Raw genomic sequence first — 17,266 nt, forward strand, 5'->3', positions numbered from 1 at the left:
ACGCATGTGTATTTGTCCTCGGCCCGCCCCGTAGTTTCAGAGCCCAAAGGCTTGAAGTTGTTGTTGTTGTAAGTTGAATGGTGGCAGATTCTAGCGAGAGATATGGATACAAAAAAGGTGTTTTAAACAGCAAGCCAAGCACACAGCTGATGCTGACAGTCCCGCTCCTGCCGCTCGCTTGCGGCAGACCACGCTTGAAACTTTGAAACTTTGCCGGGGAGACGCCTGGACAACAACAGCGATAGCTAAATGGGAGGCTACAGCTTAACATTGTGGAGGACGAGGGGCTGCGTTGGATAATTCGGATTTTATCCAACGTGTCGACTGTACATCACAGCGCATTATTTTGACCCACAGTAAACAAAGGATGGAAATATTATTTATGCATTTCGCCACCACAGCCAGTAGCATTATTGTAAATGCATGCTACCACTTAAATATGATTGTTACCGCCATTACTCAGCCAAATAATCATGTTGTAAAACCGCAGACATATATTGTATTTGTAATGTGCACCATTTCAATCCAAGCTTTTAGAGACTTTTCTGATTGATATTGCAAGATATGAGTTTGAATTTATTTGATGGAAGTTCTGTTTGAAATAAATGTGCAGGATGAGTTAATCAGAGCGTGTGTGGCTAATCAATGACATGGTGCAATTAGGCAGCAGGCCCAGTGTGTTCCAGTCACTTCACATTTATCAGGTTTCTCTCCTGTGTCCTTACACACACTACACATGTTGTCTTAATGTTTACTATCTTCTTTCTATGGTGAATACATTATATTGTTATGGACTACCTTCACTCTCTTATTAGACTTGACTCTATTGGTATGAACTCCCATGTATGTGAGGTAATAATGAAAAGCATTGTGAAATAGTTTAAGGTAAACAGAAGTTGATTGAGTTAATTTAACATTAATGTGAAGCCATCCTCAGAGTATGATTTAGATGAGCCATGGACTCTCATCAAACCCTGTCACATGATTGGCTGAGCATGACTGTCAAACATCTTGACATGGATTGTTTGACTTCACTATGTGTGACAGCAGAAGCAGCAAACCCGTGGACATAAACTCTACTAATGTAAAGTGTTCTAAATTCATGTTGGAGTAGAAGTGTCCTTGGGCAAGATACTGAACCTCAAACTGCTCCCCTCAGAGTGTGTGTGTGTGCGTGTGTGTGTGTGTGTAGTAGTTTTGTCAGGGCGCGTGCCATGTCAGCACTACTTCGGAAGCACAAAGAGCTATCAGGTGGACTCTGAGTACAGACAACTACAAGTCTGCAGAGAATCAAGATGATAATTGATCTTGTTTATTTAAAAGACTAAAACGTCTTAAGAGTAAAGACAGTTTTCTTTGACTAAAAAAGACTAAAATCTCTAGAATAACTCTTTACTAAATAAAAGGGATCAGGTAAATAAGATAGAACTAACAAGGACATTTGACCGAGGAGTCTTCCCTTTCTTCTAAAATTTTACTTTTACGACTTGGTTTTCCTGACAGAGCAGTAGGTTATTCTCGGAGCACCCCTCTGCAAGGTTGCCTACCGATATAAATTCTTATCCTAAATTAAAGTCACATTAGGAAATCTCATCATCCTTTTGGTTAATTTCATTCTAGTAAATATTCAAATGTAAGTAACACATGGAGACAAGAAATATTGTTGGATTCAATTCATTTGATATAAAACCAATGTCTCAAGTCTCATCTGAGACAATAATTCACAAAGTCAGGTGAATAGAACCACACAAGGTACCATGATCTAAAGACAAAGGTTTTCACACACCTGCAGTTAGACTGAAAGTCAAAGTGTAACTCAATGGAGACCTGAATAAATTAAACGCAACTAAAAATACAATATTCTATTAAATATTCTTGCTCTTTGCTTTGCCTGTGGGATGACCGTCTAGTGCAGGGGTGTCCAAACTACGGCCCGGGGGCCAAATGCAGCCCGCGGACCATTTTGAATCAGCCCTCAGCAAATTCAAAAAGTATAATGGAATATGGCCAACAAATGAAACTTGTGCTTGTCTTATATTGTACTTCGTAAATATAAATTAAAAAATATATTACACAGTAGGGTAGTATTCATGTGTTAATAAGACCACTTTTCAAACAAATTCAGCCAATTCAAGTTTCTAACATATCTTAATTGATAAGAAAAAAGCCCAATTACTTATTTACATAACAAGTTTGAAATATACCTTTCCTATTTCTCCTTATCATAATCAATCTGAGGGATGAGCTGCCAACACTCACAAGCATCATTGACCTACATTTGACTGATTTTGCTAACTTATAACTGAACTTATCCCTTCGTATATTTTTCTGTATGTGGCCCTCGGTGAAAAAAAGCTTGGACCCCTCTGATCTAGTGGGATGCAGAGGAACTGACAAATTGTATGATTAAAATCTGAATTAATACAAAAAAAATTGGTATTCATACAAAAGCTAGTTGTTATTATATCTAAAGTTGCTTAATAATGGACCAAAATAAAACATGTAAATAAATCAACCCTGCACCAATTCATTAATATCGAAAGAATTGTATTCTATATAAATGTGATCGACTTTTTTTTTTAATCACGCCTAAGATTCTGAGTAAATACAAAAAGGTCATCTTCAAAGCTGGAGAGAATGTAGAACATCGGATACAGAACGCACACAACAGCCACAAAATTATAACGTTTTGGAAATTCAAAAATACCTTGCTCAGGAATCAAACCAAACACGGAAAATAAAAGGAACTGTTCTAACATATGAACTAATGAGAATGTTACTCCCAACTCCATTGTGCTTTTCATTTGAATTATTCATATTTTATTTGTATGAATAGTGGTATTGTATTTTTTTTTTTCTGCAAGTACACGAACATCTGCAAGGCAGCACAAAACCACCGCTAAGCTAAAGATTTAGCAAACGTTAAGTACTCTCAAATAGCAACCCTTTTATCAACCGCTGTTTGTGATGACACGTAGAAGCTCCGGAAACTCTCCAGTGGGGTATTTACTGAGGTGTTTTAAGTAGTAGAACAGAACATGAAAATCCTTACAGCTTGTGTTGACAACAGATTTAAATGTAGGACTCATTTCGGCACCACTCTCGGTGCTCTTTGCTTGGGTGGGGGTAGGGGTTGGACGCTTTAAAGAATGGTGGCGATTTTCATTGGTCCAATTACATTAATGACAGCCTGATACCCACTGCAGGGCCTAATGGTAGGCCAACACATTACATAAACACTGGGTTTCAATAGGAAAGCTCCAACACCTTTTACTGCCTGTAGATAATAGTGACTAAAGAAAATAACAGTCCATCAACTCCAACAAGCTTTGACACACATTAAGCCTCTGCACAAACTTGTGAATCCTATAATAGTCAAACTAAAAAATAAATGGGGGTCTTTGGCAAATCCATTTCAGTCCTGATTCTATTTAACTGGAGAAGCCACTTCATTTCCAGACAGAGGGAAACAGGGATTTACCAGCTCATGGCTGAGAACAGGAACACCCACTGAGCAGAGATGGAAGTCAGCCGCGCGGATCACCAGCACACTGAACACATTAGTGTGTGTTTGAGACGGCTTTCATCACCTGCAGAGAGTCCTGCTACTAGCAGAGTGTCAGCTCTACAGCTGCTGCATGGTCCTGTGGGTGAGACCAGCACCACACTGCTGGAAAATACACAACTGACCCACGTCTCTCTTAAAAAGAGAGATACTTTTAAATGACAGAGGTGACATGTATGCATATTATGTTAATGGTTCCATTTGAATTATACATGGTTATTGTATAGGATCTCATTCTTATCATCTGCCTGTTATATATATTATTATGTGCAATTCATAATTAATATATATGTATTACAAATAAACCACTGCAAAGATTCTAATATGTAATATGTGTGTGCTCATTTTTACTCCAACTTATTATGGTAATAAAAATATATATATTTTATTTATCTTTTATTGGACATTTTACATTGTCTTCTAGGGTTTAAAAAAATATCATTATTTTATTGTATCTAATTGCACATTTTTACTTTAACTGTAAGTATATAGTTTCGTTCTACATTTTAAAATATTTATTTTAAAATGGAGCAACTGTCAAACCTAATATCCTCCAGAATAAAAAAGTATTTTAAATCCGATGGTTATGTAGAAAGCTTAAATGATCCCATAATATTGCCCGTGAATGTAAGCATATGGGACACAGTCTGTCTGTGTGTGGAATCTAGTATGTATATATATATATATATATATATATATATATAAATAAGTGTTATATTCTGTGGATTATTTGAAAATGTTTTGTCTACTAAGTGTTGAAAAAGTGGATAAAAAAGGATAAGAAGGAATCTGTCAAATCCGACTTATTCTGGTAACCTGCTGAGAACAAGTAGTAATTCCGGAGAACATCACTCCTTGAAACCTCGGGCTCCGTGCTTTAGCGACTCGAGACTACAATATTGAGGGACAAATCAAGCCGTCGACTTTAGGTCAAGTAAAAGCGTTGTGCAGTGTAACTCCCTCGGAGCAGAGACATGTTGAGGACACGGCCACATGCTCCCCTCACAACAATCTGGAAACAATTCTGCAGCCCCAAATTACCATAAGCCTGCTTCTTGTTGGGACACGGCCGGGAAGTGGCTGGGGCAGCGGGGTCAAAGGTCACACAGCAATCCAAATATTCAACAATGAAGAAAAAAGAAACTACAATACTACTTCTACCAAAACTAACGTTATACTATTTTGTTTTCTTAGGTTTTCTAAGGAGGAATGGGATCCCTCACTTCACTGATGCCAGCGGGGCCATGTGACCAGAGATGCTGGATTCTTGTTATAGCGACACCTGGAGCTCCAACTCCCCCTAGTGGTCATTCTGCAGTACATTCATCCTTAAAAATAACCTTAATCAGAATCAGAAGACCTTTAATCGTCCCGCAGAGGGGACATTTAGACAGAACCATTCCTGATAAACTCTCAATCTTATAATCTTATCTAAATTGAAACAGTATATGACATCAATTCAATTCAAATGACTTTTTTGTATCATTAGGAAATATCTGTTGAGCTATTTATTAATGAGATGAGAGGCACTTTCTTTCAATGTACATACAGGTATGGAAGTGTGAACAAAACCTGAAGTTATCCTGATCTAAGACCAGCCCCCGCAGAGTTCTTCTGGTTGCCTGCGTCCCATCTGCCAACCTGCATCTCGGATAGGCTTTTTCCATAAAAATAGACCACCGTTTAAAACAAAAATATCTGCCAACTAGTCTCTGCCAGATCAGCTGTGTTAGAAAAGCTTGGCTAAATCAAAGGTCTCTTGTGTCTTTTATATTTACAGACACAGGAGATGTCTATAAAATATCTCCATAGACATTGTCTTAAGATAAAGTGAACGTGTAAAGTGAAATGTTTTCCGGTGCTCGTTGGGTCGCTCCCTGTGACAGCTGATCAAAGCCCGATCCACGGCCCTCTGGTTTGTGTTGGCCCTCTGAGCGCGGCCCTGATGTTAGCCTGCTGCATATATGCTCATATATTTGCATACATTTAGAAAGCAAAAGTGTTTCCACGTGTGAAGCATGCAGGACAACGGTGCTGCCGCTCATACAATTAACTTTAATAAAAACAATCTGGTTCTCACTGTGTGTGTGTGTGTGTGTGTGTGTGTGTGTGTGTGTGTGTGTGTGTGTGTGTGTGTGTGTGTGTGTGTGTGTGTGTGTGTGTGTGTGTGTGTGTGTGTGTGTGTGTGTGTGTGTGTGTGTGTGTGTGTGTGTGTGTTGTATGTATAAATGGTTAGATGAAGGATGAATAGATATTTGTTCTCAAAGAGGGCAGAGAATGTGAGCAAGAAGGTAAAGATAACAACACATTTTATGAATTGTATACATTCTTTTGAAAAATAATATACTCTGAACGATGTTAATCACCAATTCAAATATTGAGCTTTGTTTCATATTTAAATGTATTTCTAGAATAAATAAAAAAGACTTATGACTTGTTGTTAATCTTTAAAAATGATTACCGTATATAGGGTTATAGGTATCTTGATCTTTTTTTAAGAGTATAAGTGTGTAGTTATTGCACCATAAGATTTGAGGTCTTTTAACAAAAACAATATCATTGGATAACTAACGATAGAGCTTCTTTTTTATAAGCCATGATTTCTACCCTTCAGCTTCAACTAACTTTGTTTTCTTGTACCTTTGTATATTTGATATATTAGTATGCATATTGTATATTAGTTGGAATAAATCAAAGAAAGAAGGGTCATCCTCCCTGGTGTCACCTTGACCTCATGTTAACCCAGCGCCCTATAAAGCACAGACAGGCGATCACGGTGGGTCTCACCTGAGAGGTGGCCAGCAGGTGGACTGGGCTTGGGGGGGGGGTCTGGCTGAGCTCACAGCTGAGGCCCAGAGAGTTGAGGATCTCTGTCAGGACTTCATAACGCAGAGCATTGCTGACCTTCAGCTCATCAAAACCTTCAGGTGGTAAATTCTGGGAGTCAGGAGCAATTTCCAGATGTGCCTGCAGACAGGAAGTTAAAAATGATTGCTATGGACAATGCAAGCATACATTTGATCTCTATGCACTTGCAGTTTAGAAATGTCCTCACAATCTGTTTAAAAGTCAGAGCTAACAGCACTCCAAAAAAGTGTTACCCTTACAACTTAATTCAACATTTTCCCATTTAAAATGAAATACTGGCCTGTTGCTCTGAGCAGCTTTCAGAAGAAGTCAGACCCACATAAATATTCACAAACTGCTAACATTTAGTATGAGTACTCACTAAAGTAAGACTTAACTGCAGGCGCAGTTCAGATGCATTCTGCCCCTAACACATCAGGTGCACTGAAACAGTTCTTACATGCTGCAATCATTCCTCCTGTTTAAAGTGCTCATTAAGAGGTCCCTTCTTAATGTGATGCTAAGATGCCGGAAACATCTAAATGGCAATATGGACTAGTACAATATCCACATCGCAGTAATTACAATATTTGGTCAAAATATGTGAAAATATCTAAATGAAGACTTGAGGTGCTGAGAACTCCTGTCCAAACAGTGTTCCTTCTACTTAGTCACAATACAAATGTTGCTACACATCTTTAAATGTATTTTTCAAGGATTAGATGTATAATAATGTTTCAAAAATGATCAGTCAAAGTCAGTCAAAATAATCACAATTAGTTATCTTTTCCAAATTGTGCAGCCTTACATTCCACAGTTCTCATTTTGTGCATTTATATTTCCAGTGTTTAACTGAAGCAAAGTATGAGGCTTCAGCTGAGTTAGAAAGATTAAGTGTGAACCTTCTAGACTCTAGAGCACATCAAACTCAAGGCCCGGGGGCCAAATCAGGCCCTGGGTGGATTTAATTTCGGCCCGCAGGATAATTTCTAATTACTATTAGACCTGGCCCACCGGTATATTGCACGCACACCTTCACTCAATCCTGAGGATTTCCTCAGCTCAGAGCCTGACCCCAAACATTGATGAACTTGCCCCCTAGATGAGATGCCAAGTATCTGGCTTGAACTAGCATCACAGAGCAGCACACTGAGTTTACATGGATGTTTCCTTCTGCACTTTCTTTCTTGAGACAACAGGGCATGTTTGGTTTTTTCTTTGAGGGAAATTGTTTTTTTGAAGCTGCTGTTGGCCTGTGGGAAAATGTAATCATAAGAAATTACTGCGGCTGATTATTTAATGTTTAATGTTGTTTTTATAGGCAATAATTTAAGCTTTGTTAGTTCCAGGTTTAATATGTGCAATAAGTTAATTTCAATAAGTTTCGCAGTAAACATTGAACCAGTCCGGCCCTCGACTAGTACCAATCTTTTTTATTTTGGCCCACTGTGTATTTGAGTTTGACACCCCTGCTGTAGAGTCTTTAAAAGTGTGTTTCAAATGTGTAACATCCCTGAACTGCAGCTACGCAAGGAAAAGGAGATTAGTAAGTACATTTCACTCATGTGGGCACCTGACTATCGTCTTCTGAAACAGGCTTGTGAACGCAGCCTTGCCTGAGCTGAAGGTGACCTTCTGTAACCTGACAGGAACCTGGATGTGTCCTCGGAGGGACTGGAGATTTTGACAAAGACAGTTCTTCATAACTTTTATCACACACTGTGGCCCAATTCCAAACTGAACCCTACACTCTAGATCAGGGATGGGCAACTTGGATGGTGGTGGGGGCAACGTCATTTATGTACTGGCCACCACTAACCCAGACATTAGCCCCGATGGCCCGGTACTGAAATGGGCCGGTCGGACGATGTGGGCCGGCCGGATAAGTTGCTAGCACCCCCACCCCCCCCGGCGCGACAATTTAGTTGCGGTATTTACTGGCGGCACCGAGGTGGGCCGGTCGGAGAAGTCACTAGCACAAATGTTTTATTACGTTGTTTATAAATTAATCTGAGGGCCGCAAAAAGAGGAGGTGGGGGCCGCCATTTGACCATCCCTGCTCTAGTAGTCCCACTCACAGCTGAATGAGGCCCTTCCTTCAGGTGGAGGGTGTGAATACAGTGGCAAGTTTTGGGACAAACTCCCCTCTTTTCAACAGAACTTGTCATAACCAGGGTTATGAAATATAGAAATGTGGTTCTAATGTTCTTCCACTTCCCTATACTGTGTGTGAATGGGCTGGTACACTTTAGAAACAGGTTTTGATATAATGCATTCATTATTTAACATGTAGTTAACTCAATACCTCTCTGAAAGTGTCAATAAAACACAACCTTGATATCTTGGTTAAAGTAGAATGTATGACTTGGCTGTTGTATAAGATTGCATAAATGTTCAAAGGGGCAACTAACAGATAAGGAAACCGTAAGTTAAACAATTAAAAACATACTCATCCCTGTTGACGACTACAATCATCACTTTCAATATTGTCCTATGTCCTCATTACCAGGCTTTGGTAATACCGGAATACATGTAATGGGATACGTAATTAGGGTATAAGAAAAGCTGTATATGTAAAACATATCACAGTGACATAAAAAAGATATAGGGACATTACTGGTAACTATTATAGAAATGATTATTAATAGGAAGATTACAGTGTTATTTTGAGTTAAGAGGAATAGATAACGAAGCTGTTGGTGATCTAAACCTAAATACTGTTGTAAGATCATATAGTGTTTGTTGTAAAGGATTAGATGTTATCTCTTCTCTTAGAGCTGTACTGTTTTGTAGGGTAGGTGTCTATACGCCCACTGCCTGAATCTGCTTTATGCTTTTCACTTTCTTTGGTTAATTTGTTCTGTTTTTCATTCAGTAGGGGAACCGATATGTTCATAAAATAGTGTGTGTGAGCTTAACTTATCCCATTTAATCAAAAGTTTAAAATACTAGTATTAAAACTTGTAATACTTGTATTTTGTAAGGGAGGTGTACTTGTAATAAACACATTCATGAAACTTGTGAGAGAAATAAAGAGGTGTTTTACTTTTTTATAACATCTCACCTTAGTTTTTCGGATTTCTGAATTATCGGCATAAATTCAGATTTATTTTTATAAAATAACTTGGTAATGGGATTAATTTGTATAATGTTCCTCTTTTTCTTTTCACACTAAGGTTTCCAACAACGTCATCCCTATATATTTTTTTTTACAACTCATTAATATATTAACGCAATACATTTTAAAAGTACCCCTCCCCTGGTCCTTACCTGACAGAGGACAGCTTCTCCACCATCTCCTCCGTGGGTTACCCTGACAACAACCATATCCCTCTGATGGGGGCTGTCTCCTTTCAGCTCCCCCCACAGCTCCACCTCACCCCCTCCCTGAGTGTCCCTGATGTAGACCTTCTCGCTGGCCAGCACGCTGAGCTGCAGCTCCGTGCTGTCCTCCCGGGTGAAGATCAGCCGGCTCACCTGCCCCTGCCGCCTCTCCCGGGCCTCCAGAGACAGGCCTGCAGGGCACAGGGTGGAGGCCAGACCCAACACCCTGCCCCCCTGGCTCAGGTAGGTGAGAAAACGGGTCTGAAGCTGGGGGGTGAGAGTTTCCTCCTCGGCCAGAACCAGGAGCCTGGTGTTCTCCAGCCAGGGGTCGCTCAGAGCCTGCTGCGGTTGGAGGGGATATATTATGTTGTTTTCCATGTCTATACACTCTGATATCAGCTGGCGCACGGCTTCATAACGCTTTTGGCAACCCCCCGTGTACAGCAGGAGATTTGGAGGTTTGCTTTTACAGTCACTCAGCCCAGAAAATCCTCCATCGGGCTCCACATCATCCAAAGTCTCATCTCCACTCCCGAGCTCGCCTGAGTCATCATCAGGAAGGTCTGGAATGTTCTCAGCTGAGGCGTATTTGACAGAGAGGATGGTGCTGTTCTCCAGCTCCAAACACTCGTGGCAGCTGGACAGATGGAGGTGGTGTTTGTGGCCCTCCATGTGGAGATAATTCCCCAGGGAGCGGTCCTCCTGGTCACAGACGACTCCCAGGTCCTTGCTCCCTCTGAGCGGCTCCGACCCTCGGCGCTCCTCCAGCCTCCTCTTCACCTCCGGGGTGAGGAGCAGGCTGCCTTTAGGGCACTGGAGGAGCTGGTGGTCTGACGGGGGACGACGCTCAGCAGCACCCCCTCCAGTGCGGGTGAAAGTCTCAGTCTTTGGACACTGCTTCTCCAACAGTTCACTGAGAGTGGATTCTTGGAGGAGGACAGCTGTGGGAAGGTTACAGATATGTCAGTGAAATGTGGTGACTTGTATGGTGACTTTACACAACCTTTACATGCTACAAATAATACATAATTAGGTATACATATTGTACTCACACTCTACCTCAATGCATTAAAATCTGAAACTACTTCGCATAATATTTAATGTGTCTTTTAGTAGTAATAGTAGTAGTAGTAGTAGTAGTAGTAGGTTAGTCCATTATAGTGTGTTCTGACTTAAACTGTATATTTTTATATTGTGTCATTACTGTACATTATATTATATTTCCTGTTTCTTTTAATCATGTGTACGCCTTGTTTACATGCTGCTGCAACAAAACAAGTTCCCAATTGAGGATCAATAAAGTACATCTAATATAATATTTAAATAGATGTTTTGGGCCGAATAGGTGCTCTACCCTAACAAGAGTAAGTAACTGCAATATATAATTCGACCACATTTTCTAGCTTCTACCAAAATAAATTCGACATGTTACACCTAATTTATTTAATAAACACTGCTGCTGCTGCTACTTTTCTAACCAAATGAGTACTTTGTAAATTGTAATAACTGTTCATTTCACATTTTAAATATTATGGGCATTCCCTTTATCACATTTTCTTTTTGGTCTCTATCCTTACTTTTGCTATGACAATGTAAATGTCCCCTCTGTGGGACGAATAAAGGAATTCTGATTCTGATTAAGGTAAATGTGAAATGGAACTGAGGCTACATACGGATTATCTTCGAAGGCTTAAGCCCATTGTCCAGCTGAAGGCGGTCTTCAATGAAAGCCACTCCCAGACGACTGAAGTTATCCACGCTGGCCTGGGCCACCGCTCTGAAGGGCTGCCCAGGGCTGTAGGCCAGAGGGCGGCAGTAGTCAGACCACTTCAGCACCTACACACACACACACACACACACACACACACACACACACACACACACACACACACACACACACACACACACACACACACACACACACACACACACACACACACACACACACACACACACACACACACACACGTTTTGAGCTTAAACTCATATTGATTGGAATATATATTGGAATATTCATTGGAATAGAATCATCTAAGTAGTATAATCATAAAGCAGCATCAAGGCGTAAAAACAAATGTATACATAGATTAAAGCAGCAGGCAGCCACCTAAAGGCTTGGGCGGTTAAGCCTTTGTTAAAAATGCAATGTGACAGGGGTAAATCAAAGCAAACACAAACAACACAGGACCAAAACAACATTCATTCAGTGTGTGGACGAGCAGTAAAAGCGGACAGATAAGGAGAAAGAGAGAAGGAAAGAAAGAGAAAGAATTGAGGCGATATGGGGGTGCATTAAAAAAACAAAAAAAGATATTCCACTTGCATAAAAAGGGAGGAGAAAGATCGCTGTCCTGTTGTATGAGTGAAGGTATGGATCATGTCTTGGACTAGATTCCGAGGTTTAATTATTATCCTAGTCCTGAACTGTCTTCTCTTTTAAATTGCATACTCGTCAGGTTCGACTGTAGATGCAAATATGGAGGCCATGTTCATATGTGGAGCTGCGGCAAGCAGTACTGCAGCATCAGGACAAAGACCACAAGGCTCAGGGACAGTTTTATCCCACAGGCCATTGGACTGCTCAACTCCAGAGCTGGCACTATTTTGTAAAAATATCTGTTTTATGTCTTTTATGTATTTGTATTGCATTGTTGAGGAACCTGTGACCCAGGTTTTTCATGACATTGTATATGACATTAAACCTTTGAAGTCTTGAAATGTAAATGACTATGTTGGCTAACACAGTCACTGATAATGCTATCATTTTGCGTTACTGTTGATTCTGAAATACTGTAAAAATGTTGGACGTTTTGTCTGCAAGCATCTGTTCTGTTTTTTTACATACGCAGTTCAACTATAGAAAGAACAAAACATTTGTATAACAAATAAAATGAAACATTTACAATAATCAAATTGGGTGTTTGGAAAATCAGGGCGAAATATCTCTTATATATATATATATATATATATATATATATAAAATATCGCTTAAAGCCAGCTTTTCTGAATTTATGATTGTTTTGGGAAAATGACATGTTAAGCAAGGTGTGGTGCCTACTTTCTGATTGGATGTGTGAGGAGAATGGTAGCCCACTCTGTGTCCTGTCGCCTCTATGATGAATGAAATATTCTCTATGCGTGGACCACAAACCAGAGAGGAGCCCAACAGCACGGTCCATTTGCTAAGGTCATCACATGCCTGCGGACAATACAGACAGCATAGAAGAGAACAAAGAACAATACAAGGCTGTTACACATCCGTTAGTAGTTAGTGACACAAGTCATCAAAGTCATCAATCAAGTTGTGAAGAAACTATAAGGCAGTTAGAGTGACACCATGACAAACAAGCTGCAACGTTTTCAATAAGAAGACACAGGCTCAAAATATTAACAGTGTTTCAAGTTAGTGAAGTCTCACACAAGTAGTTTAAGTCTCACACAAAAATGAAGGCCTCCCGACTCAACTGAACAAATCGATTCAGCTCCACTGTCACAAAGACAGATACAGGAAATCATTCCTAACAGCAATAACCTACTACAACACCTCGCGTCAATTTAATTTAAATGTATTTAAAAAACTGCAACTTGCACACTTGGATAATGTTTAATAGCCTTTGTTTAAATATTTTTGTTGTAAAGTAGGGCCTAGTGAAGGTGTATTTGCAGTCTATTTTAGTTAAATACATCTTTCATTATCTTTCTAATAATTTCCAAAAGTGGGATCAATAAATATATAATCTAATCAAACCTGACTGAGATTGGAGCATAAACCTCTAATGTAAATCTTTGATTATAGGCTTATAGGTATACAAATCTGTTTGTTTTTACCAATCAAACACTGCTGATTTGTTTTTAGTTTGTAAGTTAATCAATCCTCTTAGTTTAAGATAAGATTCACTTTATTGATCCCAATTTGGGAAATGTTTTCGTCACAGACAGCAGCATGTAAACAAGGAATTGCACATAATGTGAAAATGAACAAGAGTAGAACAATTAAATAAACATTAACATAAAATATAATATTACAATTAAAAGTAAACTATATATTGACACTAATATATATATATATATATATATATATATATCTGTAGACTATCTGTCAAAATATACACTACAGGTATGAAGGGCCAATTTACAGCTACACTTGAGTGTATTAGGGGAATTCTTTTATGCCAATAGGTTTACGTAAAAGTCAAGTTTTTTATTCCAGGACTTTTATGGATATCATAATATTTATTTTGTATTTTACTGAATTAAAATATCTGAGTGCTTCCTGCTTCTGGTGCTAAATGAGAAATGTAAACAGACTGTGGGTCTGTGGCAGGCCCAGGATCAGTCACCACACACTGTTTACATCAGGTCATTCAGCGCTAGCTCCAGTATCCAACCTGAGGCTCCGTGACATAGACGGCCCTGTCCCCCAGCTGGAGGAAGACGTTGTCCTCAGGAGGAGGCGGGCTGGGCGGCCGTGGTGCGGCTGTGTGTGCTCCGGTCGGAGAAGCTGCTGAGGCCGGGCTGGAGCACAGTCTGAAGCCGAAGCTGAAGCTGCTGCTGTTCAGTCTGCACAGGCTGTTGCGGATGAGCACCGAATAGCACTTGTTAAAGCGCACCCACAGATAGACGTAGCACAGCGTTATTAACATTTTATCCAGTGTTAACGAAAGGGGCCATGGTGGCCATACTTCTCGCCATGGAACTTGACCTTGTTCACAGCAGACCAAACACTACTGTAGAATCCGACTGTCAAGCTAACTGCTAATGTATTCGTCCTGTTTAAAGGCGGGTAGCAACAACAAGCGTTAAGGCTCGTTACCGCCCCCTATGCTGGAGTGTGGGAAAGTCTTCTTTTTACCTTTTTGGACCACAAGTACATTTAGTCAAGAACTGTACTACTTGAGTACAATTTTGAGGTACTAGGTAGTTTTCTATGTAATGCTATTTTGTAATTCTACTTCACTACAATCCAGAGGTAAATATCGTACTTTTACAACTACACTACAATCCAGAGGTAAATATCATACTTTTACAACTACACTACATTTATTAAGTAGCCTATCTTTGGGTATTTTTGCAGATTTGGATTAATGATGTGAAATATAATAAACACTTAATTAAGACTTTAGTTGCACCTGGAGTAAATTCACAAGCTGCACCTTTACCAGCTTTGATAACACTTTAATTCATCAATAAGTTTAGTTTTTACATGAAACATTTATTAAACGAAAAATCAAACTGACAAAACGTACACGGACCCAACTGTCACCTATTAATCTAACTGACGCACATTCATAACGGACACACAGGTAGGAGATGGTGTAATTGATATGCACTATATCATGTTACATATAAATATGACCAACACCATAGACTGCACACTCACATATTTTCTCTGTATTAACCGCAACCCACACTGTACACACATGATCCACGACTGAACACATATTATCCACATCATAGACTGATGGTGCCTCTCGCTGTCTATCCGGCATTGAGTAGCCGAAAGGCGGGAGAGAAGAGAGCAATCAGCAGGGAGGTACCAGACTACTAGCTAAACACAACTGTTAGCGCTGTGTAAGTGTTCATTTGTACTACTCAATATTGCTTATGAAGTTCTTGGTAAATAATACCCTTTGAGCATGGGTTAAAGGTATTGTGAATTCGTTTTTCCCCCAGAAACTGTACATAAAAAAAGTTAGATAGCCTCTATTAGCAGTTTTGCTAACTTTTTGATTATATGTTACATTCAACACTTCATATAACCTGATGGACTGTGTGGTTGTCTTTGAGCTTATACTTTACCGCCAATACTCAAATGTTGGCAAAATCCTGACTTTTTAAATTAAATTAAATTTGAGCAGAACCCTCAGTTAAGGCAAAGTCGCTTATGTGTGGGGGAATATATAACGTTTATATACTATAAACATTAATGTTCTGATAATCCTTGTATTATTTAGTATTATATTTTATAAAATGACTATTATTACTGATTAATTTGCTGGCTAAGGTTAAGTTAATCCATACAACACTGATATATTGCATAACAAGTAGCCTAAGTTTAGCTCATGTACTAAGAGGTACAACATTTCTCTCTGAGATATAGTAGAGTTGGGTACAACATTAAATCATAATAGGACACACTCAAGTTAATATCAAGTACCTCAACATTTACTTAAGTTCAGTAACTTTCTGTAGGACATATGAAAATGTATGTGTTCCAACTGTAATGATCTTCCATACTGTAGTTCAGGTGTTCAGGGTGAAGCGGATGAGACAGGATGACTGCGCTGCCGTTCCCCTGTCCTGTTCATGTGGGGGTTGTTACCACTGGACGTGCACACGCTCGACTACACAAATACACTTTGGAGAGAAACCTGACCAAGTTGGAGAAATTGCTGAATGAGGGTATGTAACTTTGCTTTGTAATGATACCCCCTGGTTTGTATCTAGACTGCCATCATGAAGATAGACAAATTCTTTACTCTCTACATTACACTTCGACCCCAGAGCTTTCAATACAGGAATACTTACACTTGACAATGCAGACCTAAAACAAAAACCTGGTCTTATTGTTTTTTTTATGTGTACCAGGTGTTGATGTGGACTGTGTGAATCATCTGGGTCAGACAGCACTCTTCTGTGCTGCTCTGTCAGGCCAAGTGAAGGTGACGGAGCTGCTTTCTGCATTACGGAGCTGACCCCAACCAGTGTAGTGTGGGCCTGGCCCCTAATTCTAAGAAACCATATTCATTCTGATTAGGATTGCTTCTAAAGTCATTATGAGGAAATGGTTTTGTTTTAAAAGCAACTTTGAGTTGTAGTCAAAATAGTCAAGAGATGTCGCCTATTGACTTGGACTCGATCATTAATCAGATGACTTAAAGAGCCTGTGACACGATTTTCCCCCATCATCCAAACCCATCAATTTGAGTAAATATTGTCCCTTAGAAACCGTTACTGAACCTGATTTTTGGATATTTGACTTTGATAACCATTAATCTGCCCTTCAATGTTGACAATTTCCTGGATCTTCTCGGGGATTCTTCAAAGTCCCCGCCAAATTATGGGTGACGTCAATGCGGGCACAGCGCTCCAGCTTGCAACCGTTCGGATACAGCATCTGCATGTAAAAACGCACGAGGGCGCAACACAGCAGCAAAGCTCAGACAGCGATGACAGTTTAATTTGGAACGTGTCCTGAGAGCTCAATATGAAGGCTTGAAGGATCGGTTTATTTTGTTATCTGTTAGAAGTTTAGGAATTAAGGTGCGTCCAATATGGCGCGATCATACGTTCATGTAGCCAGTGGTGGACTGGGAACTAAAAATCAGCCCGGGCTCTCGACCCGGCCCACTTCGGTAACAACTAGTAAATGTCAAACGGGGGAGTGGGGGATTGTGCTAGTGACTTATCCGACCGCCCACTTCGTAACCGGCCCCCCGATGGCCAGTTCCGCGCAACCTGCACCCAGACCCAGCCAACGTAAACTGTCAAACGGGGGAGCCTCGCTGCAGGGAACGGTGGAACTAGTGT

The 17,266-nt window shown here is 39.9% G+C and overlaps 2 protein-coding genes across 5 annotated transcripts in view; one reads left to right on the forward strand and one right to left on the reverse strand.

Annotated features, from left to right (window-relative positions):
* hlcs (holocarboxylase synthetase (biotin-(proprionyl-CoA-carboxylase (ATP-hydrolysing)) ligase)) overlaps window positions 1–14,510 on the reverse strand; it is a 35,907-nt gene extending 21,397 nt beyond the window's left edge. For 2 of the 4 annotated variants that reach the window (XM_010786071.1, XM_010786072.1), the window contains exons 1-5: window positions 14,125–14,509; window positions 12,795–12,935; window positions 11,410–11,572; window positions 9,683–10,677; window positions 6,353–6,532 (exon numbers count right to left, since the gene is read on the reverse strand). In XM_010786071.1, the coding sequence (XP_010784373.1) occupies window positions 6,353–6,532; window positions 9,683–10,677; window positions 11,410–11,572; window positions 12,795–12,935; window positions 14,125–14,379 (1,734 nt within the window). In that variant the 5' untranslated portion in view covers window positions 14,380–14,509. Of the gene's footprint in view, window positions 1–6,352; window positions 6,533–9,682; window positions 10,678–11,409; window positions 11,573–12,794; window positions 12,936–14,124 lie in introns of all 4 variants that reach the window. The other 2 variants (XM_010786073.1, XM_010786074.1) reach the window with 2 other exon arrangements.
* Window positions 14,511–14,634: 124 nt separating this feature from the next.
* tex14 (testis expressed 14, intercellular bridge forming factor) overlaps window positions 14,635–17,266 on the forward strand; it is an 18,963-nt gene continuing 16,331 nt past the window's right edge. Inside the window, exons 1-3 of the mRNA XM_010786095.1 lie at window positions 14,635–14,744; window positions 15,979–16,138; window positions 16,325–16,440. The gene's annotated coding sequence lies outside the window, so the exon portion shown is untranslated. The remainder of the gene's footprint in view (window positions 14,745–15,978; window positions 16,139–16,324; window positions 16,441–17,266) is intronic.

This window comes from Notothenia coriiceps, unplaced genomic scaffold (assembly GCF_000735185.1).
Source record: "Notothenia coriiceps isolate Sejong01 unplaced genomic scaffold, NC01 NC01_scaffold00028797, whole genome shotgun sequence".
NCBI classification, from domain to species: domain Eukaryota; kingdom Metazoa; phylum Chordata; class Actinopteri; order Perciformes; family Nototheniidae; genus Notothenia; species Notothenia coriiceps.